Raw genomic sequence first — 26,965 nt, 5'->3', positions numbered from 1 at the left:
GGAGCCTATCCCACCTGCGCTCAGGCACTCTGCCCCAGATTAATCACGGGCACCCTCTTCTCCAGCTCCCCTGCGGCCACCGGCCCTCCCACCAGGATGGGCAGTTCTGCCAGTCCTCCGTTTTCCCCAGCTCCTGTCACACATTCAGTTTCTAAGTTGCTGCAAGAAGACCTTTTTAAAAAACAGATTTTATTTATTTATCCATCAGAGAGATAGAGAGAGCACAACCAGGGGGAGCAGCAGGCAGAGGCAGAGGCAGAAGTCTCCCCACCGAGCAAGGAGTCTGATGCAGGACTCAATCTCAGGACCCGGGGATCATGACCCCGGCCAAAAGCAGAGGCTTAACCCACTGAGCCACCCAGGCGCCCCGTGTTTGCCAGAAGATTTAAGAAAAACAATCACAAAAATATTACTCAGCTTTAAAAGGGAAGGAAATTCGGATACACGCCAGCGAGTGAAGGAACCTTGGGCACCTTGCGCTGAATTAAGTCAGATCCCGGGGGATAAATATTGCACGCTTCCACCCGAGGCCACCAGAGGAGTCAACCTGCCTTGAGACGAAAATTAAACTGGTGGGTGCCGGGGGCTGCAGGAGGGAATAGGGAGTTCTTCAGCAGGGGTGGAACGCACCTGGGGACGAGGGAAAGCGGTCTGGAGGTGGAGGCTGGTGACGGCTGCTCGGGGGAAGCACCCGGTGGGCTGACCTGCACGCAGGGCGCTCAGCCTGCGGCATGACAGCACCCCGAGCACACGACCCCTCCCTGCGCACGGCAGCAGCACCCCACCCCTGCCGGGAGGGTTTCCACTCTGCCCCAAGTGTGAGACCTTGAGCAGAAGCTCTCCGCGCCGCGTCCACTATAAAATGGGGGCGATGACGGCGACACCCCCAGGAAGGGGGCGGCCTGCACGAGCACCCCAGTGCTCGGTGCGCGACCCCCGCAGCTTCCCAGCTAGTGACAGCCCCCCTCGGGCCGCCATCTACAGCCGCCGCGGGGCCCCACCCTTCTGCCGGGTGCTCGCCGCACATCTTCCCTCCGGGGGTCGGTCGGCCCGGGTCGGCCTCGTTTGTCCACTTTCGGGTGTCCTCGCTCTGGAACCCGTGCTGCGAGGTAGCAGGGCCGGGCCTGCTCGCGCCCCGCGCGAAAGCCTGCCGCGGGCTCCCGGGCACCGAGCAAGAATGTGTGGCACCCGCTGGCGTCGGCCGCGCGGAGGTCAGTTCGGAGCCCACGCGACCCCGCAGGGGAGCAGCCGTCGGGCCCAGGCCGCGCCGCTCCGCACCTCACGGCTGCGCACGGCCCGGTCCCCGCGGACCCCGCCGGCCGCCAGCCGGGAGGGCCGGCCACGTGCACCCGCACAGGCGGCGCGCCCGCACTTCCGGCAGCAGTGCATCCTGGGGCTGGGAGTTCGCGGGCGGAGGCAGCCAGACCGCGCGGCTCGAAGCTCCAGTCCCCGCGGCCGGGGCGCCGCGTGACGTCACTCGGAGGCGCCCGCTCGGCGCGGCGCGCGTGTCCCGGGGGCTTCTGGGTACTGGATTACCCCCGCCCCCCACGCCGGCGCCTTCCTTTCCGTCCCTGACGCCGCCGAGGTCGCACGCGTGAGGCCTCTCCCCGCCGAGTCAGTGGGCGGCTGGGCCGGGGCACGGGCCGGCCTGGGGGCCTGTGGGGGGCCGCGGGAGGCAGGCGGCGGGGGCGCCGGCCGGGGCTTGGCGGGAGGCGGCGGCCGGGGTCGCGGCCGGGGTCGGGGCCGGGGCCGGGGCGGGAGGCCTCCGGGTAAGGCCGCCTGTGCTCTCCTTCCGCGTCAGGATGCGCTACGTCGCCTCCTACCTGCTGGCCGCCCTCGGGGGCAACGCCTCCCCCAGCGCCAAGGACATCAAGAAGATCCTGGACAGCGTGGGCATCGAGGCGGATGACGACCGGCTCAACAAGGTAGCCGCGCCGCTCGGCTCCGGCGTCCCCGCCGCGGGCCTGCCCCGGGGGAAGCGCAGCCGGGGGTGGCCGCGTGCGCGCGGGGTCCCGAGGCGGGGTCCGGCCTGCTTCGGGGCGAGCTAGGGCGCCGGCCTTACGGACTCCCTCCGCGAGGGGGGTGAAGTCCAGCTGCTCCGCTGTCCCGTCGCGGGGAGTCGCGGGCGTGCCCGGCTCCCCCTTGCAGCGCGTCTTCGGAGAAGCCACGTGCGGGGGGAAGCCTCCGCGCCGGACCGGCGGGCCGGCAGGCTTCGGGGCGTCTTCGCCCGGCGCGCCCCTGCGGCCAGCCCCGCCCCGGTCGGAGAAGGCGCCGTGAAGGCAGGCGGCGTGGAAGGGAGTCTCCGGTAACGGCCGGTTGTGGTCATTGTAGGTCATCAGTGAGCTGAACGGGAAGAACCTGGAAGACGTCATCGCCCAGGGTGAGAGCGCCTGCGGCCGGCTTTCGTTGTCACGGTCCATCCTCATGCCCGCGGGCCCGCCCGTGGCCGGCCGGGTTTCGCTTGTGGACCAGAGTACCCCAGAAGCCCCGCCCAGAGGCGGCCCGCTTCCCTGGGCCTGCGCCGGGGGCGCTTCTGCACAGCCCTGGCGGCGGGGCGGGCGCGGCTGGGGGGGGGGGCAGCGTGTGCTCTCCGGAAGGGGCTTGGAGCACAGACTGGGGCTGCTGCCTGGGGTGACCACGGGCCCTGCCCCCCTGTGCTGGGGACAGGGCTGAGCCGACGGGAGAGTGTGGAGGCTGTACCGTTGGGACGACTGCGTCCCCGGGGGCAGCCCTGTCTGAGCTCCCGGAGGAGGACCTGGACGGGCCCGCAGACGCCGTCCCTGCCGGGTTGAAACCGTGGTGGGGTGCTGTGGCTCAGTGTTTGGGGGGCATTCACGGAAGCCGAGTTTCCACATGGGGAACGGGAAGGGGCCGGGGGTGTTGGGAGAACAGAGGAGCTGGTGACTCCGGCGCTTGGCGAGGGGCCCTCATACACTCCACAGACTGTCGCGAGGAGCCCGCAGGCCGAGCGCCTGCTCTGCTCTTACCTTCCCTGATTTCCGTAGGGATCGGCAAGCTGGCCAGTGTTCCTGCTGGTGGGGCCGCCGCCGTCTCTGCCGCCCCGGGATCTGCCGCTCCGGCTGCTGGCGCCGCCCCTGCGGCGGGTGAGTGGAGGACCGGGTGGGGTCTCCACTGGGATTCCGCCTGGCACTGCGGGCCTTGCTCACTGCCCCCCTTCTGCCCACAGCTGAGGAAAAGAAAGACGAGAAGAAGGAGGAGTCCGAGGAGTCGGATGACGACATGGGGTTCGGCTTGTTCGATTAGGTTCCTGTTCACCCCCATCCGCTGGCAAATAAAACCCTTTTTGTGTATCCGTGGAGTGGCTTGGGAGCGTTTTGTCAGAGTGTGGCCTTGGTGCAGGGCGGGTGGGTGGGCTTTCATGGCAGGAGAAACCAGAGCTTCCCCTGCTGAGGTGGAGTCCCCGCGGAGGAGAAGCTCGTGTGGAATGAGTACCTGGGAGGGGGACATGCGCCTTTTCGGCCACAGTCCTGGCTACTGAGGACAGCTAGGGCCTTCCCAGAGTGAAGCTTTCAGGGGGACGTCCTAGAAAACTTAAAATAACAGCCCTGGGTGGTCACTGTCCCAAGGTGGCTCTGGCTGGTGGAGGCCAGCAGTTCCCCTGGGACTGGTGACAGCATTCTTCAGTTAGTCGAGAGGAGGGAAGGGTGGTGGTGGTGCCCGCGGGATCCTGAGGTTTTCCTGCAGGGCTGGGTCCAGTTCGTGTTCGAGCTCTGCTTTAATCTTTGAGCTGCTCAGTCCCATAGGTCCTCTGAGTAACCCAGCCATCTGGTGGCCGGGGCCGATGTGGAAGTGGCTTGTAGGGAGTGATGTTGGGCCACATGGCCATGAACTCCTTCCAGGGCAGGCCTGCCAGGGCCTCTGCTGCTCCTCTCTGGCCAGAATGGGGGACAGAGTTCCTCCCGCTGCCCATCCAGCCACCATCCTGGGCCTTGGGTCCTCTGCCCAGCAATGCCAGCCCACTCAGGAGACCCTGCTTCCCACAGTGGAACTTTTGGGCTGGCATGTGGTGTGTGCTTCAGCTCTGAGAAAGGACCTGCCGCTGGTGAGCTGTTCTGCAGGGCGAGAGCACAGCGCAAGTGTAACCAGGGATAGCTGGGGGGTGGAGGGTCTCCCTTGGGTAGGGGGCCAAAACCTGGGGAAGGGGGCCTGCGGTGCAGGCGTGTGCGTGGGATGTGGGACTGAAGCCCCGAGATCCTCTGGTGGGTGGGACACGGGCCCAGAGGGAGAAGGGAGCGTTATTGCCAGGTTCTCAGCAGCACGAGCTGCAAGAGACTGACGAGGGGGGTGTGGGGGGTGTGGATGCCCAAGGACACAGGTGGCCAGAGGATAGGGCTCCAGGTTCCGCTAGAGGGCTCCCGGAGGAGAGGACCCTGAGCCCACGGGCAGACCTTGAAGTGAAAGGGCCCTTTGTGGTCAGAGGGCGGCAAGGGAAGGGGAGCACCCGCCAGAATGATTACTCAGCAGACACCAGGGCTGCTTGTCCACACTGGCTGGGAGAAGGGGAGGCCCACCTCCCGCCCCCAGCCATGCTTCCTGGAAGTGCTGTTGTGTTCCTGCTGCAGAGCAGACGCTCCCAGGAGCCTGGAGGAGGGCTGTGTACCCGAAACAGCTCAACCCTGGTGTGGAAATAGGGGCAGAGGTCTCCCTGCACTGGGGCAGCGCCACCCTTCCAGGCCCCAGTCCCTAAGGAGCAGGAAGGGCCTGGACCCTGGCTTCTTGGAACAGGTCAGGGAGGACCTTCTTATGTCCCTGGCTGGGCCTGCACCACACAGCTCCCCTCTTGGTGGCCACCCTGGTGAGCCCCTGGACTTCCAGGGCAGCCTGGAGAGTGGCCTTCATCCCTGCCGTGCCACACCTGCCCCGGTGTGGCTGCTGGCAGCAGCCCCAGGGGCTCAGTAGTAGGGCCCTGATCATCCTGGTGTGGGCCATACTCTGGACTCTCCATGCAGCCAAAGCACCTGGGGGATGGGATCCCCACGTAAAACAGAAGGTCAAGTTTGTCTAGGTTGAATTTATTTATCTTTCTAGTTGTTTTTGAAATTTCAGGGTTTTTTGAGGATACAATTATTTGGGGGTTTGTTTTTAACATTTTATTTTATTTGAATTCAATCCAATTAATTAAGGGCGACTGGGGGGCTCAGTCCATGAAGCCTCTGCCTTTGGCTCAGGTTACGATCCCCGGGTCCTGGGATGGAGCCCTGCCTCTGGCTCTCTGCTCAGCAAGAAGTCTGTTTCTCCCTCTACCTCTGGCCCTCCCCACCACTGGTGCTCTCTCTCTCATGTTGTCTGTCTCAAATAAATAAAATATGTTTAAAAAGTAAAATAGGGGCGCCTGGGTGGCTCAGTGGGTTAAAGCCTCTGCCTTCGGCTCAGGTCATGATCCCAGAGTCCTGGGATCGAGCCCCGCATTGGCCTCTCTGCTCGGCGGGGAGCCTGCTTCCCCTTCTCTCTGCCTGCCTCTCTGCCTACTTGTGATCTCTGTCTGTCAAATAACTAAATAAAATCTTTAAAAAAAAAAAAAAGTAAAATAAATTCAGTTAATTAACATATAGCGTATCGTTAGTTTCAGAGGTAGAGGTCGATGGTTCGTCAGTTGCATATACCACCCAGTGCTCATTCCACCACGTGTCCTTAATTACCCAGTTACCCCACCCCCCCATCCTATTCCCCTCCAACATCCCTCAGTTTGTTTCTTAGAGGTAAGAGTCTTGTGGCTTGTTTCCTCTCGGATCTCACCTTGTTTTATTTTCCCTTCCTTCCCCTGTGCAACTTTGTTTCATTTCTGAAATTCCACACACGAGTGACGTCATATGATTATGGTCTTTCTCTGACCGAGTTATTTGGCTCCGCATAACCCTGCAGTTCCATCCACGTCGCTGTAAATGGCAAGACTTCACGTTCTGATGTCTGCAGAACAGTCCGTGGTGCATATACACACCACATCCTCTTTATCCACTGGTCTGTCGGGGGACACTGGGGCTCTTTCCAGAGGTCGGCTGTTGCGGACGTTGCTGCTATAAACATCAGTTGCATTTCTGTACGCTAACAATCAGAAGAAAGAGAGACTAAGGAACCATTCCCATTTACAATTACACCAAAAACCATAAGATACCTAGGAATAAACCCAACCAGAGCAGCAACGGATCTGTACTCTTGAAACTATAGAGCACTCATGTCTAGGTCAAATTTACTTAGATACCCCCTGCTTTCCTCTCTCCCAGTACCCAGGCCTGGCTCCCCTCCCCAGCACCTCTGCATGGCACAGCCGAGGCAGCCCTGTGTCCCTCCTGGGTTAACTGCCCGCACACTCCATCCCCGCTCAGCCTTCATTCTGAGCTTGTGTAAACAATGTCTCCCCACCTCCACCCTCCAGTTAGAGCTCCGTCTGGATTGACCTTGCTCAACTGCTCTCTCCTGTGTGGGTCCCTCTGCCAGGCACACTGTCGGTGCCAAGTACGGGTGGCCGACAGGACAGAGGCTGAGGGATGGACAGCATGACCCAGATGGCCCTGTCCCGGGGAAGAAGCCCTACTCTGGGTTCTCAGCCTGGGCCTGAGTAGGAGGCCGATCCCAGACCTCCACAGCCCTGGCACCGGCTGGGTCTTCAGCCAAGCTCCTGCCTGGGGAGACAGGGGCATCCCACCACCCCAGCACAGACCAGCCCCTTGTTTGGGAGGTGGGGTGAGGCTCAGGCCGGCTTCTGGAAGCAAGCCAGCCTATGCCTGCCCTACCTGTAGTCAAAGAGAAAAATGCGGAAAAGGGGCGGGAGGGTGACATCACTGGAGTGCTCCACCTGCTGGGGCACTGAGCGGAGGCGGGGCGGGGCCGGCGTCATACCCAAGTAGACCCCACACCCCGAATGAAGTAAAGCCAGATTAGTTCACAGCTGCGAAGGGGCAGCAGCGGCAGGCGGCGGGGGCTTGAGCCAGGTTGGGCTCTGGGGCACTGGTGTTAGCTCTGAAAGTTGTGTGTGGTTTGCATCCGCCCCCAGATATTTATGGGTCAGTCTGTGGATGAGTCAGTCGGTCCAGGGGGTCCCGGCCCTGGGGTCCTCAGTGTCCCAAGCAGCTGTTGTAGGCAGACTGCAGAGGAAGGGGGCGGTGGCGGCCCGGACACCAGTGGCCCTCGCCCCGCAAGTATCCAGACTGGTACGAGGCTCTCGTGCCCCCAGACTCCCTGCGTCCCAGGCCTGAGCTCGCCCCTCCCCACAACCCCAGGCCCCCGTGTGTCCACTCGCGCTGCCCCCGCAGGCCGGGCACTGGGTCTCGGGGCCGGGGGCGGGGCTCCAGGGCCCCCGGAGGGCGCGGCCGTTCCCCGCGCGCCCCGATTGGGCCGCGCGTGCCGGCCCCGCCCCCGCCCGCCCCCACTAAAAGCCCCGCGGCCGCCGCCGCCCGGCGCAGCGTCTCCGCCTCGGCCGGCGGGGACCTAAAGCAGGAGCGGTCGCGGGGCCGGCCCGGACCCCCAGAGCGAGCGGGAGCGCGCGGGGCGCGGCGAGCCCCGGAGCCCGGCGGGCCGCAGCGATGTTCCCCAAGGAGGCGACGTGGAACATCTCGTTCGCTGGCTGCGGCTTCCTGGGCGTCTACCACATCGGCGTGGCCTCCTGCCTCCGCGAGCACGCGCCCTTCCTGGTGGCCAACGCCACGCACATCTACGGCGCCTCGGCCGGGGCGCTCACGGCCACGGCGCTGGTCACCGGAGCCTGCCTGGGTGAGCGGGGCCGGGCGGGGGGCCGGCGGGGGTCCTGCCTGGGCGAGCGGAGGCCGGACGGGGCGGGGGGGCCCGGCCTCGGCTCACCGAGGCCGGGCGGATGCTTTTCGAGAGCGGAGAGTGGCTCTCCGCACCCCCCGTCCCTCCGCTGGGGAAGCTGGCCGGCCGCGGTGCGGTGAGGAGGGGTCTCTGCCCGTGCCCAGGACCCCTGCCGAAGATCCGATCCCGGGAGCGGGCCTGGGGGCGGGGCCTGGTTTGTTTTGCTCGGAAGCGTCCAGGGATTGGGGTGCGACCGTGCGCGCCTCCGGGACCGAGGCTCCGGGCGCAAAGGCTGGAGGGGCTGACAGGTGCCGCAGGGGTATTTCACCGGGAAGAGAAAGTAACTCGTGGGCGAGACCGTGAGAGCCGGGGGAGGGGCCTCCCCACCCCGGAGCCCGGCAGTGGACTGGATGCCAGCGGTCACCGTGTCCTGGGGCTGGGCTGTTCCAGGCTGCCATGTCCCCGGGGCCCTTATGACGGTGGCCACTTAAGAGCGTTTGGGTCCTGTGGCCTGGTGCCTCCCAGGGGATCTGGAAGAAAAGTCCTAGGGCTCAGGCCCGGCATGGCAAACCCTCCTCACTCCTGTGCCTCCTTGCACACCACCCACTGTGGCCCTGGGTCCTCAAGTGTGGTCAACGGCTGTTTTTTTTTTGCCCACTCCCTGGGGTGGGAGGTGCTTCTGAGCTCTCCAGCCCGGTGGGCGGGACGGCAGAGGTCTGTGTGCACTGGGATGGGCTCCTCTGCTCACACACACTTCCGGCAGGCGCTCGCTGCTGCTGTTTACGGCACACTGAGTACTCAGGGAGTCCTGGGAATAGTGCCCAGCCCCCAGCCTATTAGGGCAGCCAAGGTGACAGAGGGTCATCAGGTTCTCAAATGCCTTGCCCAGCAGGAGCCTGACCAGGGCTCACCCCTGCCCCCTTCCCATGACCTTTGCCCTGGGGGAGGTGGCGCGGAAGGAGCACAGCTCTCCATCCTTGGGAGCTGGGGGTTCCCCTCCATGACCCTGCCCCTCCCTCCCTCAGAAGCCTTCAGGCCAGGGGTTCTGTTGTACATCCACACTGGCCTCAGGACACACCTGCCTCCTGTAGCACCTCTTCCTCCCACGCCGGAGAAGGCTGTTACTCATGAGTGGCCTTGGGGAGCTGCAGTCCCCACAGCATGGCAGGTTCTGGCCCCTCTTCTGACTAGGACAGTGCAATCTGCAGCTCCTCCCCAAGGCCCACCAATTCTGTGACCACTCCTGGGCCCCTGCTCTGCCCTGGTGTGAGGCCAGCGCCAGGGGCTTCCAAAAAGAGTCTTGGTAGGAGCTGCAGTGGGTCACAATCGGGCTTTCTCAGGGGTGGTGGGACCCCACTCTTTCCAGCCTCATGCCCTCAGGCCTGGAGCTGGATCGGCCAAGTGGGTGAAGGCTAAGGCTGGTCAGGGTTGAATCTCTGCTTCCCCCCTTCCCAGGCTGGGGGCTAGGCCAGGCCAGGCCTAGTGAGTGACTCATGGATCAGGCCAAGAAGTTGGGAAACACCGGGCAGAGGGCAGGCCTTGGCTGCGGCTGTCAGCCCTCCCTGGGTGGTGACCTGCCTCTGTCTCTCCAGGGGCAGCTAACAAAAGTCCCGGTTGTGGTCCAGGCCCCGTGCTGGACACTGGGAATTCTCCAGGGTACATGGAGATGCCATGGCCCCATGGGGGTGCTAAGCCCGGAGGGCTGGCCCCTGTGGCGCCTGACCCTTGACCCTTGGCCCTGCTGACCCAGGCGAGGCAGGTGCCAACATCATCGAGGTGTCTAAGGAAGCCCGGAAGCGGTTCCTGGGTCCACTGCACCCCTCCTTCAACCTGGTAAAGACTATCCGTGGCTGCCTGGTGAAGACCCTGCCTGCTGACAGCCACGAGCGTGCCAGTGGGCGCCTGGGCATCTCCCTGACCCGTGTCTCTGATGGCGAGAACGTCATTATATCCCAGTTCAGCTCCAAGGACGAGCTCATCCAGGTGGGCCCTGCTGGGGCTGCATTGGGGGTGCTCTATGAACCCCAGACCTCTGCTCACCACCCCTCCCTGTCCCTCTGTCCCTGCCGCACAGGCCAATGTCTGCAGCACCTTCATCCCCGTGTACTGTGGCCTCATCCCTCCCTCCCTCCAGGGCGTAGTGAGTATCCCTTGGCACGTTTCCTGGGTGACAAGAGTTGGCCACTGTGTGAGCAGTGAGACGAGGCAGTGGGGAAGAGGAAGGCCATGGGGGCCAGCCATACCCCTCTCCCGCAGCCCCTTTCTCCTTCCACGGCCTGTTGCCTCACTTCCCCGAGTTACCCAACAGCAGGCAGGGCTCAGGGAGACATACTTCCGGTGGCTGTCTCTACCCCACCCCCCATGCTCTAGCCATCCGCCCAGCGGCCGGGCAGGCCTGTGGCCAATGCCCAGCGCCCAGTGGGTGAAAGGCACAAAGGAAGTAGCCACTGGGTGGGGCCCTGGGTGGCCCAGTGGGCTAGCTAGCTTGGGCCTTGGGCCCCGCCCCATGTGACCATGTGTCCTGGTGGCAGCGCTATGTTGATGGCGGCATCTCAGACAACCTGCCACTCTATGAGCTCAAGAACACCATCACCGTGTCCCCCTTTTCGGGGGAGAGTGACATCTGCCCGCAGGACAGCTCCACCAACATCCATGAGCTCCGAGTCACCAACACCAGCATCCAGTTCAACCTGCGTAATTTGTACCGCCTGTCCAAGGCCTTGTTCCCACCGGAGCCTGGGGTGAGTTTGCGGCACACACCGTGAGACCACCCTAGCCTGGGGGGGTCTGCCCTAGCCTGCGGTGAGGTCTGTGCCCAGGAGGCCGGGTGTGCAGGGCCACTCTTCACCTAGCTTCTGGGAGCGAGGTGCCAGATGGTGTCTCCCGGGGCCGGGGCCGGGTCCACACAGCCGCGGCTTCTTAGGTCGAGAGCTGTGGCCGTTCGGCCTGTCCCCTGGGGCAGCCTGTCGGGCCTGGATCTGAGTTCGCTTGGTAGAGGGGAGGAGTGCCAGGGCCACCAGGGGGCCGGACAGGGCAGCTGCCTGCTCTAACTGACCACCCTGCTGCCTCAGGTGCTGCGAGAGATGTGCAAGCAGGGCTACAGGGATGGCCTGCGTTTCCTGAGGCGCAACGGTGCGTGGGTGCCCCTAGCAGGGGCCGTGGGTGGGCTGGGGTGGTGGCTCCGCACTGTTGTCTGGCCTGTGGGGCTGATCATCTGTCTGGGGGGCCCCACCCAGGCCTCCTGAACCGACCCAACCCCCTGCTGGCGCTGCCCCCTGCACACAACCCTCCTCTCAAGGACGAGGATGTGGAGGACACCCAGGTGGCCCCAGTAGACGGCCACGTACAGCCGTCCCGGGAGGATCACATCCTGGACCATCTGCCTTCACGGCTCAATGAAGGTGTGTGGAGGCAATGAGGGGGGATGGGGGCCCTTGGCTTGGGGGGATGAAGGTGTGTGGAGGTGGGGCGGGGCAGGGAGCTTCCGGGTGGGGGAAGCTGTGGCGCAGAGGGGTCCAGGCCTCCCCAGCCCGAGGTCAGCTTCCCTCCTGCGTCCCACCCCCAGCCCTGCTGGAGGCCTGCATAGAGCCCAAGGACCTGCTGACCACCTTCTCCAACATGTTGCCTGTGCGTTTGGCCACAGCCATGATGGTGCCCTACACTCTGCCGCTGGAGAGTGCCGTGTCCTTCACCATCCGGTGAGGGGACTAGGGGGTTTGGGGCTGAGAGCACTGAGGACCAAACTCTGGGGTCATCCATGAATGGTAGGCGCCCTGGAGTAAAGGCCACTGGTTGGGGGAGGCTGCAGAGATGCCATATCAAGGTTTCCAGAAGCTGGGGCACTGGCGGGGAAGAATGGGCATGCGGGTCGGGGCTGAGCCGCAGACCCTGAGGCCATGCCTCCCATCCCGCGCAGCTTGCTGGAGTGGCTCCCCGACGTCCCCGAGGACATCCGGTGGATGAAGGAGCAGACGGGCAGCCTCTGCCAGTACCTGGTGATGCGCGCCAAGAGGAAGCTGGGAAGCCACCTGCCCTCCAGGTGAGCCCTGCTCCCTGCTGGGTCCACCTGGGGCCCAAAGCGCAGTGGCCTCCACTCACTGCTCCTGCCCTCCGTCCCTCCCCCTGCAGCCTGTCGGAGCAGGTGGAGCTGCGCCGCGCCCGGTCGCTGCCCTCTGTGCCGCTGTCCTGCGCCACCTACAGTGAGGCGCTACCCAGCTGGATGCGCAACAGCCTGTCGCTGGGGGACGCGCTGGCAAAGTGGGAGGAGTGCCAGCGCCAGCTGCTCCTGGGCCTTTTCTGCACCAACGTGGCCTTCCCGCCGGATGCCCTGCGCATGCGTGCCCCCGCCAGCCACGCCCCCACGCCCCCACAGCTCCCACCCACCTCGCCCCCTTGCTGAAAGCCTTCCCGAGCCCCCTGGGGTCCCGGTGCGGAGGGCAGGGGGGCTCCCCCAGCTTCCCTGCCCCGTGAGGCGGGGCCCTGGGGCGGGCTGAGCTCCCCGCCCCACTCCCGGGCCTCTCTCTACTCCCCCTGCAGGCGTGAGGAGATGGGGCCCCTCACAGCTGCTAGAAGGGGACTGGCTGTCAGCCCCCTCCGCCAGCCACTCCCGCGCTGCGCCGAGTGGGGGTGGGTCCAGAGCACCCCTCCCCTCACCTGTGCCTTAGTCTCCCCCTCAGGCCCCGCCCCAGAAGTGGGGAGGAGGGCGGGGCCGCACCCGCAGGTGCCCCGCAGTCAGCGCAGTATTACTCCTGAGAACTTTGTACCTGCTACTGCCTCCTCATTTGTCGTGTTTTGCCGAAGAACGTGTGTGAAGAATTATTTATTTTCACCAAAGCGGATGTAATAAATGCCACGGCCCAGCCCTGCCTCCTTCACTTGTGTGTGACTCCCCGGCGCTCGTCTCTCCTCCAGATCGGGCCTTCCGGGGCCCTGCTCTGCTGGGGCTGGTCCTGCCAGCCAGGCCCGAGGCCTTCCCCTAAAGGCCCCTGTGTACCTTTTGGCTTCTGGCCCACTTCTCTGGCCAAGGCTGAGGTCTGCCTTGTCCTGAGGTCTGCTGGCCTTTGGGCGCAGCTTTACAACAGCCGGCAGAAATACCGGGACCACGACCCTTGCTAAATAAAAACCAAGAAATGTTTACAAAAGGTGGCGTCTGCATCTCCACTCCATGGTGACACAGGTGTGGGGGGAGGTTGATCTCAGGGTTGGATGGCTATGGAGCTGAGCACAGGTGGACCTAGGAGACAGGGGACCTGCTCCACTTTTGCATTTGGCGGAAGGCCCTGGGCCTCCCCCCTTGCCATGGCAAAGCTCACTGGCCAGCATACACACCTTCTTGGTCCCCCGCCACCGCCCCACCATCCAGGGTGTGCAGTCTCCAGCCAATACATAGGAGGGGTATGGAATGTTAGGCAAGGTGAGGTCTGACCCCCCCCCCCCCCCGCAGGAGGCTGGACCTTTTTCTGTGGGAGACACAGTTTCCTGAAAGCGTCCTCTGCTTGGGACAGCCTGAGAGGTTCTAGCTCTTTCTGGGAACCAAAAGGGCCCGTGGCTGAGGGGCTCTGGAGCAGAGCCCGGTGACTGACTGACTGGCTGTCTGGAGCTGTTCGGCCGGACCAAGGTGTCTGGCGGCTGTGGCTGGCGGTGGCAGCAGCCCCTGGCCAACAATAACGGTGGGACTGCAGGACTGGGAGAGCCGGCTGGGCAGGTCCCCTCCCCGAGCGCCTGTGCCAGGAGCCGGCCCCCTCTGGCTCACAAGGTCCTGTCCTGTAGGCCCGACCTATTCTAGTTCAGCAGAATCCCAGGCCCCTGGAGAAGCAGAGGCTTCCAGACCCCTCAACCACCCTCCAGGTGGGTGCAGGGGCTGGGCTGGGGCTAGGGAGGGGGACCTTTGGCAAGAGAATGGGTTTTCTCCCCCAGCGGGAATGTCCCATGCCAGCCTCACCCAGCTCCTCCTCCCAGCGCTCCTACAAGGGGAACCTGAATCAGGATTGTGTCCCAGAAGGAAACCCTGCGGGGGGGGGGGGGCAAGCTGTGGAGGGGGACCGCCTTCTGCCCCCACCCCAACATTATGCCGCTAGTTTAGATACCATTTTGTAATATATTACAAGCTAATTGTTTGACCACCGGAAAGACCAACATTGGCAAGAAAGTAAAGCCCCCCCCCCCAACTCCGGAGAGCCAGTTGAAGATATTTTGGTCTGTCTCCGGCCTGGCTGGGTCTTGCACACACTTTCTGGCGCCTTTAATCCGGATCCTCAGGACAGTCTTACGCTCCTCGCCTTAGCCCTGCACCGGAAGGGTCCCCAGGCCACCGGGGACATCTCCGCCCGGCCGTGAACTCCGTCCGGCAGGCACTGACGCCGCGGGCGCCGGAGTTCGGGGTCAGGGCAAGGTGTGGGGCGAGAGCCGGGCTGCCGGGGCAGCGCCGAGAGGCGGAGACACAGCGACGGTGGCGGCGGCGGCTCCGCCCGGGCCAGGCCCCCGCCAGGGTCTCAGTTCCTGCAGGGCAGCGGGAACGCTCCGGGCCCGCGCCCCCTGCGCGCCGCAGCCTTTCCAGCCACCGAGTGGCGGGCCGCGCGGCAGGTGGCTCGCAGGTAGGCGCCTCTGGGGGTCCCGCCGCCGCGCCTCCTCCCCGGTGGCTGCGGGGCGCGCGGACCCTCGCGTCTGGCGGGCGGGGACGCCGGGGTCCCCGGGAGCGGAGCGGCGGTGGGCGCCGCGGCTCACCCGCCGGGCCAGCCCTTCTTCCCAGCTCCCCTGGCCCCGCGCCGCACAGCTTCCGGCTGGGATGATCTCCAGTCCCGGGCGCCCACGAACCGCGGGGGGTGGGGGCGCCCGCCGGGGCGAGGGGACGGCGCCATGCGGGAGACGGCTCTGGCCCCCCAGTCCCGTCCTCCCGCCTTTCCTCAGACCTCCCCCCTTTGGAGATTGCGCCCCGATACCCCGCCGCCCCGGGAGTATATGGGCGGGAGAGAAAAATCAAGGTCCTGGACTGAGAGGAGAGGACCCCAGAATCCCCCAGGCTGGGGAAGTGTCGCCCCACGGGGGGTTCTTCGGGAAATCCGCGACCGGGGGCGTGTGGGAACGACAGGTGGCTCAGATTAGGGGGCGGGGCGCCCCGCAGGGAGGGAGGGCCGGCGAAGTTTCCGCGAAATGGAGGGGGCGAGTCTGGCACAACGCAGGTGCCCAGTGCTTGGGGGAAGGACCATCAAGCCTGGAATCTGGCGTGTTCCTGACCAGGGCCGCAGAAGGTATCGGGGTCCCAGGCTGAGACCCTGCATCGGCACCCCTTGGGGCCCGGGGCCCCGGGGGAGGGCCTGCGGCAGAAGGGGAGGAGCTTACGTCGCCCGCCAGCCGGCTGGAGGCCAGGACCTCTGAGGCCCAGACTCAGGGGCTAGTGACTTAGCCGGGATTAGCTGAACGCTCGCTCTCGCTGGCCCAGCCCCGCCAGCCAGGTCTCCAGGTGCCCAACTTAAGGACCCGTTCAGCTCTTCCCCCCTCGCTGGCCAGTCCCTCTCCCAAGCTCTCTGCTAGGAGCCCCCAGCTCTTTATTTCCCATCACAAGGTCTTCTACAGCTGCCCCCCCCCCACACATCGAGGTCGCCCTCCCCCCCTCCTCCTGCGCTGGCTCCGTCCCCCCCCCCCCCCCTGCAGCCTCTAGGCCTGGAGCCTGCATCAGTCCCACCCATGACACCCTTTGCCTGCAGCACGACCCCCAGGTGATCGTCCTGCCCCCAGGTCCATCCTCTCTGGACCTCTGCATGCCTTCTCATCTTCCCAGCTGGTGCAAGGAGGCCCCTCTGCTAACTCGCAGGTCCCTGTCACCGGAGCTTGGTCCTCACCCGTGGCCACTCCGCCTTCCCTTCTCTTCCCCCCTCACCTCTCTTGAGCTTTGCTTGGGTCCTAACTCTTCCCTGACTTCGCAGCACGTGATGGCAGAGACCCCCAGCCCCATGGCCAGGCCTGGGGAGCCTGGTGCTGGGGAGGCCCAGGAGGAGGAGGAAGTGGAAGAGCGGGACGCTGTGAGGTCAAAGGCAGAGATGCTGGAGCAGGCCCGGGAGCTGTTTCTGCTTTGTGACAAGGACGCCAAGGGCTTCATCACTCGGCATGACCTGCAGGTGAATCCCCAGTCCCGAGAGGCTGCCCCAGCTAGGGGCTGACCTTGGCTGCTCAGCCCTGTCATCCTTGCCCGGCTAGGGTCTGCAGAGCGACCTGCCCCTCACGCCGGAACAGCTAGAGGCTGTTTTTGAAAGCCTGGATCAGGCCCGCACAGGCTTCCTCACCGCCCGGGAGTTCTGCCTCGGCCTGGGTGAGCTGAGCCCCTGAGCCCCCTCCCTCTCCCCCCCACCCCCTTGCGCATTGAGAGCCCAAGGGCCCATGTGGGGCCCACACCAGACACAGATGGCAGATGTGCCTCTCCGTGGCCTCCCTGTGGAGCACAGACTGCTATCAATACACACATGCCCCAGAGGAAGCCCCTCATCAGTGCAGCTGACCCTTCTGCTCCTTAACCCCTCACTTCCGTGCCAAACCCAGGTGGGGCTGGGAGCGGGGCTTGCTCCGCTGGCCCGGGTGTTACCTCCCATTCCTAAACTAAGCTTCAGGCCAGAATAAGGAAGAAAAACAGGAAACTGGGCTCAGAATAAGGACAGGATGTGTGTGTATATGTGTGTGCGTGTGGGGGGGAGTGGTGGCCAAGCCGGGGTGCTAACACACAGCGGTGGTAATCTCACCTTCCCCTGTCCACAGGGAAGTTTGTGGGGGTGGAGTCAGCCCAGGGCTCACTGCCCTTCCAGGCTCTAGAGGAGACCTTTGAGTCGGGCTGGTCAGATGTGCAAGGCACTGAGGGCTCCCTGGAAGAAGAGGAAGAGGAGAGATTCTGCCAAGCGCTGGAGCACCTGGGGGTGGCCCCAGTTCTGGGCGAGTGAGTTGGTGCTGACCCGGCTCCCAATTCCCTCCTCTATTGTCATCTCCCCCCCACGTGCTACCTGTCCACGACCCACGTGTCTATTCCAGGTCAGTGGCTCTCTTAGCTGGGAGACACTTGGGAGGGGCTGAGCGTGATTTCCCGCATAATTTGCATTTCAGGGGGCAGCCGACCAGGCTGCGGGAAGAAGGGTAGGCGCTGGGCCCAGCCCTGTGTATATACAAGACACTCTGCCGCCCCACAAGCCCTGTACACACGGACCCTAGGCAGGGACAAAAGCACCCCGGAGAGGGTCACCCTGCAAACGTGGCTGTTCTATCCAGGGCGCAAGTCTCCAGAGAGCTCAGCCTTCGGGATGGGGTCGGGGAGCCCCCGCTTCAGTTTTAGCCCCCGCCCTCCCCCTGCAGGCAGCGAGCGGTGCAGACGCTCTGGACCCGGTTGCAGCGCGAGCGACCCGAGCTGCTGGGCTCCTTCGAGGACGTTCTGATGCGCGCGTCCGCCTGCCTGGAGGAGGCGGCCCGAGAGCGGGACAGCCTGGAGCAGGCGCTGCGGCGGTGAGGGCTGGGGTCAGGGCGAGGCTTGGGGCCAGGTGGCTGGGGTTCGGGATGCGGTGAAGGTGGGGTTGGGGTCTGCGTGCCGGCAGGCTCGGGCAGCTGTCTCACTCCCGGTCCCCCGAAGGCGGGAGAGCGAGCACGAGAGGGAGGTGCGGGGTCTGTACGAGGAGATGGAGCAGCAGCTACGCGAGCAGCGCCGGCGCCTGCGGAATCAGGTGGGCTCGAAGCCCCCGCCCCCGCCCCCGCCCCGGCCCAGCCCAATCCCAGGCGCGCGTGTCCCCCTGACTCCGCCCTCCCTGAATTTGTTCCACCCGGCCACACCCCTGGCCCCGGCCCCTCCACCGCCCGCTGAGGCTCAGGGACTCCCCGCGAATCCCAGGAGCTCCCCCGGGAGGAGCGCAGAGGCCTCCTGGAGCTGGAGCTGCAGAACCGCGAGCAGGAGCTGGAGCGTGCGGGCCTGCGACAGCGGGAGGTGAGTGGCCGCCCGCCCGCCCCTGCCGGGGAAGAGTGCGACCCACCCAGCCCAGGCCCCGCCGTCCCCCATGCACTCCCCGGTGTATTTGAGGTCCCCCGTGTCTCAGTGCCCCCGGCCCCGGAATTGCTGGGAGTCGGGGTAAACGCAGCACCCCGAAGAAGAGGTGGAGGGGTCCTCCCCGACTCGGATGCCCCCTTACTCGCCAGCTGGAGCAGCAGCTGCAGGCCCGGGCCCGCGAGCAGCTGGAGGCACAAGCGCAGAACGCCCAGCTGTGGCTGGCCAACGCGGCGCTGAGAAGTCAGCTGGACGGCGCGCAGGAGCAGCTCCGCAGACTGCAGGGCGAGGCGCAGGGCCGCCGGGAGCAAACCCTACGGTGCCTGGGGGTGGTGGTGGGGGGAGGCCCAGCCCCGCAGCGGCCCGGGGAGCGGGTGGGGCCGGACCGCCTTGGGGGCCCGGGCCTGGGGCACTTCCATCCCCCCCATGTCCCATCCCTGCCCTCAGGGCCTGCATGGGCTAGGGCCCTGGGACGCCCCAGGAGCCTCCCTGCACCCCGGTCACCACCTCCCTCCCGCAGAGAGGTGGTCGCAGTCTCGAGGAACATGCAAACAGAGAAGCTCAGTCTCAGGCGGCAACTGGAGCTCCTCAGGTGCGGGAGGGAAAGCAGGTGGCACAGGGGCCGCCGTTCCTGACCACTGCCTCATCCCACTTGGGGGGGTGCTCTGTCCTCCATCCCTCACGCAGCTCCGGCCCGACACCCCTCCTCTGGTCTGAGGGAGAGCAGTGCCCACATGCCCTGCCCCGGAATGCTGCCTCTTGAGAGCTTAGAGCCCGTGGACTTCCCTTCCCTAGGGAGCTGAACACCCGGCTACGGGACCAGAGGGACGCCTGTGAGGCCAAGCGGCTGAGCAATGGTCGAAGGAAAGCTCTGGCCATGGCCCGCTTGCCTGGGTCCACCTGCTGCTGCTGCTGCTGCTGCTGGGCTCACCCTCCGAGACGTGGCTCTGGGCCCCTTCCCAGTGCCCACTGACCATCCCCAAGAGACTTGGAGAAGCCGCCCCTTGAAGGTGGTGCGTTGTGGCTAAGTGCTGCCCATCCAGCAGACTGAAGGAACTCACGTAGGAGTGCTGAGTCTCAGGTGCCTTCCTGCTGGTCCTCATCCTGTCCCCATCCCATCAGACCCATCTATGACCAGCAGAAGAACTCCCTCCTCCTAATAAAGTCCACTGACTGCACTGTGACTTCCTCAGCTGTGTGTGCGCGAGAGCCGCGGTGCGCGTGCAGCTCACGCAGGGGGCGTCCATCGACGCCGGAGGCAAGTGGGTGAATTGTGTGTGGTGCAGGTGCCCGGCCCCGTGGTGCTTCCCTGCATGTCTCTGGTCTTCACGACCTCCCTGTCCACTAGAGCTGAAGCCCCATGGAGACCTCTGTGGGAGCAAGGGGACTGAGACCCATTGTCTCACTAGGGAGCCTGCTCCCAGCCTTAGTTGACCTCCCCTCCCCACACGAGTCCTCACACAGCCCTGGGTGGACCAGCTGGGCACAGGGGAGTTGAGCCGGTCTTGAGCGGGAACTCCAAAGCGGCCAGAAATTGTTCCTGCGGCCTGGGACCCAGCTGTCCCACCCCGGCAGCCACCCTCACTGGGAAGCTGGGAGCCGCTGGCCAGCACCGTAACTCTGGGCAAGGAGCTGGGACAAGTGCTGACCACTGTCCACGGAGAGCCACTGGAAATGACTGCAGATTCTGACTGACCCCACCTGGATCTGGGAACGAGCCTGGTGGGCTGGGAGTCCCCTCCCCCTGCTTACTCCCACTGCCGGTTTCCCAGGCCCGCAGGTCAGCAGGCTCTCCCCTTTCCCTCACCCCTTTCCACGCCTGCCAGGACTGGTGCCTTCCCGGCGGGCCTGGCTCTGGCAGGGACTCCAGGCCTCCGCTCCAGGCCGTCCTCCATATGCACCCAGAGACACCCCACTCCTGCATCTGATCACGCCTCCAGACCCTCCCCCAAGGTCAGCAGCATCTGTTCTGTCGATCCTCTGGCCTCCGGGTGGTTCCTGAGGTTCGAGGAGAGAACCGGAACCCGGGCTGGGCCTAGGGGACAGCCGGGTCATGGACACAGTCCAGAGCCTCTGCTGGGCTGACCGCCGCCGCCTCCATCGCCGCCTCCACCGCCCCCAGCCCAGCTCCTCTGTCCGCCCGCCTCCACAGTCCCGGCTGGCCCCCCAGCGCCCGCGCGGTCTGAAGTCGCCGCAACCGAGCCGCCCTCCTGAGCCGCGCTCTGCTGGGACCTGCCCAGCGCCAGCCGCTGTGGGCGGGGCCGGCGGCTCGTGGGCGGGGCCGGCGGCTCGTGGGCGGGGCGCATCGCACTCGCAAGCCCCCAGGCCGGCGGCAGTGCAGTCTCCGCGCTCCCAGCCGTCGCCCGCCGGGTCCCCCCGTCCCCGCCGCGGCCGCCGCCCGGCCGGACTCGGACGCGCGGCCGGTGAGTCTGCCGCCTGGCCAGGCAGGGAGGGGCCGGATGTCCCGGGACCCTGTGTGGCCCGGACCGCGAGGCCCGGCTGCAGGCGCCTGGAGGGAGGGCCGGGAGCGCCGGGAGGCCCGGTCCGCCAACCGGCAGCAGCTCCCCCTTCCCGGAGGGAGCCGGACGCGGGGGAGCCGGTGGGCGGAGGGGCACCCGGGGCGGGGCGAGGCGCCTCCTGGGTCTTCGCACAGGCCTGGAGGCCCCTTCGGCCCCAGCTGAGCGCCTTGGTCATTGTCTCTGGACGCCCGTGCCCGTCCCTCCGCCCGGGTGCAGGTGGGCGCGCGGTCGGCTCGCCCGGAGCGGGCGGCGGCTTCACTGCGGTGACGCGCCGCCGCCTCCCCGGGCCTGGCTGGCGCGGAGTGCGGGGCTTCTGGCCTTGCGGCGCGGGTCTCCCACAGGCCGGGGGCCGGGGTGGGGCAGCCGTGTCCCAGGCCGCAGGAACTATTTCTGGCCGGCGCCTTCCCAGGAGGCTCACATCCGCCAGGCACTCCCGGAAAGAGGGGCCCCTCCTCCGCCGGTCGTCCGCGCGCGGGCCGCGGGGGCTGGGACCTCTCCCCCGGCCCAGGGCCAGCCTGCGGGAGCCTGGGGCCTCCAGACCCCCAGCTCCGCGTACGGGTCTGCGTGGCTTGCGGCTACTGCTGCTTGGTGGGGTGAGGGGCAGTGGCGGGTCAGGCAGGAGGGCCCAGGGAGTGGTCCCTCCCCTCCCGGGAGCACACTCCCCAGAAATGTTTTCTGCCCTGCCCACCGAAGCACAGACCAAAATACCGGGCCTGGCCTCGCCCCTCCCTGCCGCTGGGAGTGGACGCTGCCTACTCTGGAAGCCCAGCTGGGTCGGATTCAAGGCCAGGGGCGCTGCAAGGAGGGGGCGACAGGATCTGGCCTATCCAACGTGGGCCAGACCTGGGACCTGCCCCTGCCCTTCTAGCAGAGCCTTCTGGGGAACTTCCGGCCACCTGTCTTACAGAGGAGCCTGTCCCCACCAGCAGCCGGGTGAGTGCTGGGTGGGGTGGGTGAAAGTCCTGCCCAGGAGGTGCTGTGCTTGTCTGGAAACGTGGCCTGGGGCGTCCCACTGCCATCTGTGCCCCGGGGCCCTCTCCACCCTCCACAGTGCAGACAGCCCACACCAGAGCAAGCAAGGTGTCCCTGGATGCCCACTGGGGAGGAGCACAGTCTGAATGGTCCTGTCTTGCTGGGGTTGGGGGGGCTGCCCCCCTTTCCGGTAACGAGGACCAGCAGAGGAAGTACCCCGAGGTCTGGGGAGTCTGTTTCTGCCGGACCTCTTCCTCCCTGGTGAAGGGGAAGGCTGGCCTCCCCTTGAACAAACAGCTAAGGGGCTTCCCTGAGGCCATGTTGCTATGAAGGGGTAGATCCTTGTGTGTCCCAGCGGCCTCCCCCACCAGCCGCCAGTAGGCGCCTGCCCGCCTGTCCGCCTGTGACGTGGAGCCCCGGGAATGTTGTGTGGGGGGGCGGGGGGCCTGAGTGAGCTCACCCCGAGGTGCCTGCTGGGGCTTCCTACCCGGGCTGCCAGCAGGGTGAGTCAGCTGGTAATAGTCAGGGTCCTCCTCTCCTCCCTCATGCCCTGGGCTCTGGTCTCGGAAGCCAGGCCCTTCAGCCTTCCAGGGCCCGGCCTTCAGCTGGGCTGTGGGCAGTAGGCATCCGCTCTGGCTGGGGGTGGGGGAGTGTTGGGGGGCACTGAGCGGGGGAGATGGGGCTCCTGAACTGCTCTCCCAGCAAGCATCCTGGTTCTTGAACACCTTCCCAGGACGTTCATGCAGCCGATGTTTGGCTGGGCTGCAGCGGGGGGCCAGCCCGGGCATCTGTGGCCTCTCCTACTGCCCCCACTGGAGTCTGGCTGACGCTGCCGTCCCGTCTCGGTGTCGCGGGCTCACCGACATCATCCCCTTGTCTCTCAGCCCCAGGATGGGGGAGTTCAGTGAGAAGGCGACATGCGGAACTGTCTGCCTCAAGTACCTGCTCTTCACCTTCAACTGCTGCTTCTGGGTGAGGAGTGGGCGCCCCTCCCCCTGCCGCCAGGTGTCCTCCCCTCCTGCCCATCCCTGGTCCCTGAAGGAGCCTTGGCCTGGGGCCCGAGGTGGTGACTGGCGTGCGCTGCCCACAGCTGGCCGGCCTGGCCGTCATGGCGGTGGGTATCTGGACGCTGGCCCTTAAGAGTGACTACATCAGCTTGCTGGCCTCGGGCACCTACCTGGCCACAGCCTACATCCTGGTGGTGGCTGGCGTCGTCGTCATGGTGACCGGTGCTCTGGGCTGCTGTGCCACCTTCAAGGAACGGCGGAACCTGCTGCGCCTGGTCAGCAGGGTGGTGGGTGGGGGTACCTGAGTGGGGGCCCCCCACCAGGCTGCTGGGGGGGGCCCTGGGGCCCTGAGAAAGAAGGGAATGATGGGGGTCAAGGGTGACACTGCAGCCCCTGCTGTGGTCGCTGGTGGGGGTCGGGTGGGCACCCCATTCGTCCAGCCCCAAGTCCCCACATCCCAGCTGGGCCCGCTGAGGGAAGACACCAGCACCACCTGCTGCCTGGAGCCCTCTGTGGCCACTTAGGTTCTGAGGTTGGGGTCCTGCTCCGTTGTGCCTGGACACTAGGAATCCTCATGGGACGGGGATGTCTGTGCCCAGCCCTACCTGACTGGGCCCCTGTGCCACCCCCCAGTACTTCATCCTGCTCCTTATCATCTTCCTGCTGGAGATCATTGCTGGCGTGCTGGCCTACATCTATTACCAGCAGGTGAGGGCCTGGAGGGACAGGAACCCGGAGGGACACACGCACACACACACAGGGACACACGCACAGACACAACCCCGCCACGCTCTGGAACTGAGCACTGGGCCATCAGGCCCTGGGGATGGGCTGGATCACAGTGGGGAGGATGGGACAGCAGAGATGTACAACCCACCTGTCGCACCCAGACTGCCCGGCTGGGGGGCTCGCGTGGGGAAGAAAGTGTCTATGGGATCCAGAGCTCCCTCCCTGTCCCCAACTCTGTCCATGGCCGCCTGGTGACTCTCCCAGTCCAGTTCCCCCTCCACCCCCGCAGCCAGCAGCTGGCCCTAACCCTGCTTGGAGGCTTTCCCAGACCTTTTCCCCATCTGCACCTGCCTCCACCTGTCCCAACTTGGGGGGTCTGAAACTGTGCAGCTGAACACCGAGCTCAAGGAGAACTTGAAGGACACCATGACCAAGCGGTACCGCCAGCCAGGCCATGAGGGTGTGACCAGTGCCGTGGACAGGCTGCAACAGGAGGTGGGTGGGGGCGTGGTGGGGAGTGTGCGCAGTCCTGCTGGCCTCCCTGCACCTCCCGGTTGGGGGGGGGGGCGTCCCTGCCTTGGGGGCTCAGCTGCACCGTGTTCCTGCTGTAGTTTCACTGCTGTGGCAGCAACAACTCCCAGGACTGGCGGGACAGCGAGTGGATCCGCTCGGGCCAGGCGGGTGGCCGCGTGGTTCCCGACAGCTGCTGCAAGACCGTGGTGCCTGGCTGTGGGCAGCGGGACCATGCGTCCAACATCTACAAGGTGGAGGTAGGCTGGCAGGTGCCTGGACTCCTTGGTGAGAGGCCGAGGAGCTAGGGGCCCAGGGTGTGGGGACGGGACTGGAATCCCCTACCTTCAGTGCCCCTGTCCCTACCCCACCAGGGCGGCTGCATCACCAAGCTGGAGACCTTCATCCAGGAGCACCTGAGGGTCATCGGGGCAGTGGGCGTTGGCATCGCCTGTGTGCAGGTTCGGGAGTGGGGGGGACAGGCCCCGGTGGGTGCGTGGCGGGGGCGTCCCGCGAGGCTGGCGCTGTGCTGCGCTCACGCGGGCTCCGTGGCAGGTCTTCGGCATGGCCTTCACGTGCTGCCTCTACAAGAGCCTGAAGCTGGAGCACTACTGAGCATGCGCGGTCCCGCCGGCTACAGCTCCGCCCAACTACTGAGCTCACACTACTGAGGGCTGCGGAGCCCCGCTCCCAGGGTGCTGGTCCTTCCCCACTCCGCCCAGAAGCGTTCTCCAGCCTGTGCACCCACCCACGCCAGTGACCTCTGGGGACCCCTACCCTCAGAGGGACCCGCAAGTGCCTTTCTCCGCAGACCAAAGGCCTGAGACGCACCCCTGCCACAGCAGGGAAGTACTTCTGCCTGCTGGGGAGGTCTCGGGGTGCTCCCTGCACTCGGCCAGAGGGGCTGGCCCACTCTAGGGTGCTCTCAGACTCCCAGATACACCCTTGTGCGGTGGTGGGGGCAAATCCGAGGGGGAGCACTGCTGGGTGGGGGCGGCACCAGGGAACACAGGACAGCTCCCAGTAGGCAGTGCCCAGTGTCCACCACTGGACCACAGACCCTTGCCCACTCCCGGGAAAGCTCAGCCAGTCTGTCCTGTGGGTCCTGTGCCTTTGCCCTCCCCAGCCTGGCTTCTGCTGCCCCCAAGCCCCTGCTGGGACTTCCCCACCACTCTCCTCACTCAAAGGCCACACGTTCACTGTGCACTGCCCTGCCCCCTTCCCAGAAGCAGGGGCTTTGTGGGTTTTATTCACTGCTGTATCACAAATGCCTAGAACCGCTCATGCCACGTGACAGGCGCTCAATAAACGTTTGTGGAACGGACACGTGAGCTTACTGTTGGTGACAGACCGGGTCCTGGTCCTCAGGGCCATACCCCCTAGCAGGGTGGACAGAATCACCCACCCAGTGCCAGGACAAGGGGTCAGAAGGGCATATCCCAGGGATCCGGGGTAGCCATGTATGAGCCAAGGACCGAGGGGACTCCATAGAGAGGACGGCTAGTAGCAGGGACGGCTGGCCACAGGCCGAGAAGCAGGAAAACCTTGTCCATTCTGGGATAGAAAGGGGCAGGGCTGGAGCCTCCCAGAGGCAATGGAGGCCTTAGATGCCCTGGGCCTGCTTGTCTCTGGCCTGTGTAGCCGTCAGGGGCTGGGGGAGGCCTCTGGAGCCGACATGAGAGGCTGGAGCTCTGCAGGACCCAGACCCTGGGCAGACCCTGCCTGCCCCTAACCCCTGCAGCAGGTTTGTCCGTGGGCCGTCAGAGGACCCCGTGTCCCATGTCCGGGCAGCAGTGTTTGCTCCGAAGAAGGTGCCCAAGAAACCCGCCTCCCTCTCACCCAACCACACACTCCCACCTACTGCCCGCTGGAGGACACCAGGGCCTGCCGATCAGGGTGGACAGCTGCTGGCCTGAGCCTGAGGTAGAACAGGACAGAAGCCCCCAGCAGAGAGCTCTTCGGTCAAGTCCAGTCCAAGGGAGTCCATGCCAATGGCCAGGACACTGGGAGCTTAGCGAACCCTGTCACCCCAGAGCCTACCCAGGGCTGGCTGTGGAGGCTGGGCACCGCCTCTTCCCCTCGGCAGGGACTAAGCCAAGGGAAGGAGCCTGCTGAGCTTGGCTGGAGCCAAGAAGCTTCCGGCAGCCAGACCCTCAGGATGAGCCGCCAAGGCCACGGCAGGCGTTCTAGCCAGGCCCCAGAAAAGCACGTGAGGATCTCTGTGCTCAGTCTACAGGGCACCCAGGATCTGGGGGTGGGCACACCCGTGCCCCTTGCATCCCCATCCCCAGTGCTCTTGGTTGGCTCTGCGAGAGCCCACGCTCCAGGAGACCCCCTCTCCCCGCGGAATGGCGGTCAGCCGGCTGGCTCCCCCTCCCCTGGGCAGTGGCAGCAGAGGCCACCCCAAGCAGCTTCAGGCACGAGGCAGGACGCAGAAACGCCAGCGGCGCGGAGCCACACAGAGCCACACGGACGTCAGGACCTCGTCTCGGTTCTGCGAAGACCTTTACTGGACAGCTGCCCGCGGAGCAGAGACACAGGGCCGAGGGCCAAGGGCAGGGCCGGCAGGCGGGGTAAGCCTCCCGCGGGGAGCAGGGCGCGGGCGCCAGACCCTCACTTCTCCAGGGGCGCGTAGTTGAGCAGCTTCTCGATCAGGTCCACGTGCGCCAGCAGCATGCGGCGGCAGCAGTAACGCTTCAGGCCAAGCGCGTCCAGGGCATCCCTGCGGCGAGAGGAGCAGCCCTGCTCGTCCAGGCCGACCCGGGGGCACGGGGCGCCCTGCCCGCGGCGTCCGCGCCACGCGTCAGGGACGGACACGTCTCTCCAAGCAGTCACCTTCCTCCCGTCTCTCAAGCCAGCGAGAGTGGTCAGCGCCCCCGCGACCCGGCCGCAGACGCCCTAAAGGCCTCCGGGCACCGCCCGCGGCACCGCTCCGCTGCGCAGCGACGGCGAGGCGGGCAGGGGACGCCGGCTCGGGCAGCTCCCACCCGGGGCATCCAGGGGGAGCGGGTCCCGCCGTCCCCTCGCCCCCGCGCCCCGCCGCAGCCTACCTGCGCCCCGCGGCCCCGACCTCGTCCTCCGCCCCTGCGCCCACGCCGCACAGACCCCGGACCCCGCCGCCGCCCTGGAGCCCCGCAAGCCCGCACCCGCGCCGTCGCCCCGCGCCCCGGCAGGCGAGGACCCCGGGACCCCGGCTCCCCACCCCCGCGCGGCCCGGCGCCTCACCCCTCGGTGTACTCGGCCTGCAGCAGCCCCAGGTAGGCCTCCCACTTGTTGCCGACGATCTTGCCGCAGGTGAAGCAGCGCACCGGGATGATCATGGCGGCGGCGGCAGCGCAGCGCCCGCACGGCCGGATCTGGCGGCGCTTCCGCCGCGGAGCCGGCCCCGCCTCGGGCGCGCTCATGGCGCGGGGGGAGAGGGCGTCCCGTTCCCCCCGCCCGCGGCCGCCCCCAGC

The 26,965-nt window shown here is 66.0% G+C and overlaps 5 protein-coding genes and 2 long non-coding RNA genes across 17 annotated transcripts; 4 read left to right on the top strand and 3 right to left on the bottom strand.

The window, feature by feature from the left end:
* Positions 1-172: 172 nt before the first annotated feature.
* LOC309873546 lies at positions 173-1,309 on the bottom strand. Its single transcript, XR_014316408.1, has 2 exons — positions 1,002-1,309; positions 173-547 (listed from the first exon to the last, which is right to left on the bottom strand). It is a non-coding gene; the product is annotated as an uncharacterized lncRNA (long non-coding RNA).
* A 111-nt stretch (positions 1,310-1,420) lies between these two features.
* Positions 1,421-3,311, top strand: RPLP2 (ribosomal protein lateral stalk subunit P2). 2 transcript variants are annotated; one of them, XM_082749400.1, is made up of 5 exons: positions 1,421-1,614; positions 1,802-1,925; positions 2,332-2,380; positions 3,006-3,104; positions 3,188-3,311. In XM_082749400.1, the coding sequence occupies exons 2-5, from the start codon at positions 1,803-1,805 to the stop codon at positions 3,262-3,264; spliced, it is 348 nt and encodes a 115-aa protein (XP_082605526.1). In that variant the 5' UTR covers positions 1,421-1,614; position 1,802; the 3' UTR covers positions 3,265-3,311. The 2 variants fall into 2 exon arrangements, with proteins under 2 accessions (XP_082605526.1, XP_082605527.1); XM_082749401.1 differs by having other exon boundaries at positions 1,478-1,618.
* A 1,706-nt stretch (positions 3,312-5,017) lies between these two features.
* Positions 5,018-7,263, bottom strand: LOC309873544. Its single transcript, XR_014316406.1, has 2 exons — positions 6,417-7,263; positions 5,018-6,063 (listed from the first exon to the last, which is right to left on the bottom strand). It is a non-coding gene; the product is annotated as an uncharacterized lncRNA (long non-coding RNA).
* Positions 7,264-7,387: 124 nt separating this feature from the next.
* PNPLA2 (patatin like domain 2, triacylglycerol lipase) lies at positions 7,388-12,626 on the top strand. Its single transcript, XM_082749365.1, has 9 exons — positions 7,388-7,728; positions 9,518-9,750; positions 9,842-9,907; positions 10,299-10,508; positions 10,839-10,899; positions 11,004-11,168; positions 11,333-11,465; positions 11,684-11,806; positions 11,896-12,626. The coding sequence occupies exons 1-9, from the start codon at positions 7,542-7,544 to the stop codon at positions 12,164-12,166; spliced, it is 1,449 nt and encodes a 482-aa protein (XP_082605491.1). The 5' UTR covers positions 7,388-7,541; the 3' UTR covers positions 12,167-12,626.
* Positions 12,627-13,508: 882 nt separating this feature from the next.
* CRACR2B (calcium release activated channel regulator 2B) lies at positions 13,509-18,951 on the top strand. 4 transcript variants are annotated; one of them, XM_082749367.1, is made up of 11 exons: positions 13,520-13,614; positions 15,004-15,226; positions 15,690-15,881; positions 15,961-16,072; positions 16,513-16,687; positions 17,098-17,244; positions 17,369-17,459; positions 17,624-17,716; positions 17,926-18,092; positions 18,294-18,365; positions 18,569-18,951. In XM_082749367.1, exons 3-11 carry the CDS (start codon positions 15,696-15,698, stop codon positions 18,744-18,746), a joined length of 1,221 nt encoding a protein of 406 aa, XP_082605493.1. In that variant the 5' UTR covers positions 13,520-13,614; positions 15,004-15,226; positions 15,690-15,695; the 3' UTR covers positions 18,747-18,951. The 4 variants fall into 4 exon arrangements, with proteins under 4 accessions (XP_082605495.1, XP_082605493.1, XP_082605492.1 ...); XM_082749366.1 differs by lacking the exon at positions 13,520-13,614 and adding an exon at positions 13,956-14,360; XM_082749369.1 differs by lacking the exon at positions 15,004-15,226 and having other exon boundaries at positions 13,509-13,614.
* A 1,069-nt stretch (positions 18,952-20,020) lies between these two features.
* CD151 (CD151 molecule (Raph blood group)) lies at positions 20,021-24,834 on the top strand. Of its 7 annotated transcripts, none has more exons than XM_082749361.1 (9): positions 20,021-20,196; positions 21,161-21,225; positions 22,149-22,236; positions 22,355-22,546; positions 22,905-22,979; positions 23,391-23,495; positions 23,612-23,770; positions 23,885-23,971; positions 24,066-24,834. In XM_082749361.1, the coding sequence occupies exons 3-9, from the start codon at positions 22,156-22,158 to the stop codon at positions 24,123-24,125; spliced, it is 759 nt and encodes a 252-aa protein (XP_082605487.1). In that variant the 5' UTR covers positions 20,021-20,196; positions 21,161-21,225; positions 22,149-22,155; the 3' UTR covers positions 24,126-24,834. The 7 variants fall into 7 exon arrangements, with proteins under 7 accessions (XP_082605487.1, XP_082605486.1, XP_082605484.1 ...); XM_082749360.1 differs by having other exon boundaries at positions 20,060-20,196; positions 20,986-21,225; XM_082749358.1 differs by having other exon boundaries at positions 20,064-20,196; positions 20,986-21,225; positions 21,998-22,236.
* Positions 24,835-25,998: 1,164 nt separating this feature from the next.
* Positions 25,999-26,898, bottom strand: POLR2L (RNA polymerase II, I and III subunit L). Its single transcript, XM_082749402.1, has 2 exons — positions 26,736-26,898; positions 25,999-26,232 (listed from the first exon to the last, which is right to left on the bottom strand). The coding sequence occupies exons 1-2, from the start codon at positions 26,828-26,830 to the stop codon at positions 26,124-26,126; spliced, it is 204 nt and encodes a 67-aa protein (XP_082605528.1). The 5' UTR covers positions 26,831-26,898; the 3' UTR covers positions 25,999-26,123.
* Between the last annotated feature and the right edge of the window lie 67 nt (positions 26,899-26,965).

This window comes from Mustela nivalis, assembly GCF_964662115.1.
Source record: "Mustela nivalis genome assembly, chromosome: 9".
NCBI classification, from domain to species: Eukaryota; Metazoa; Chordata; class Mammalia; order Carnivora; family Mustelidae; genus Mustela; species Mustela nivalis.
This window is presented reverse-complemented; position numbering and strand designations above follow the sequence as displayed.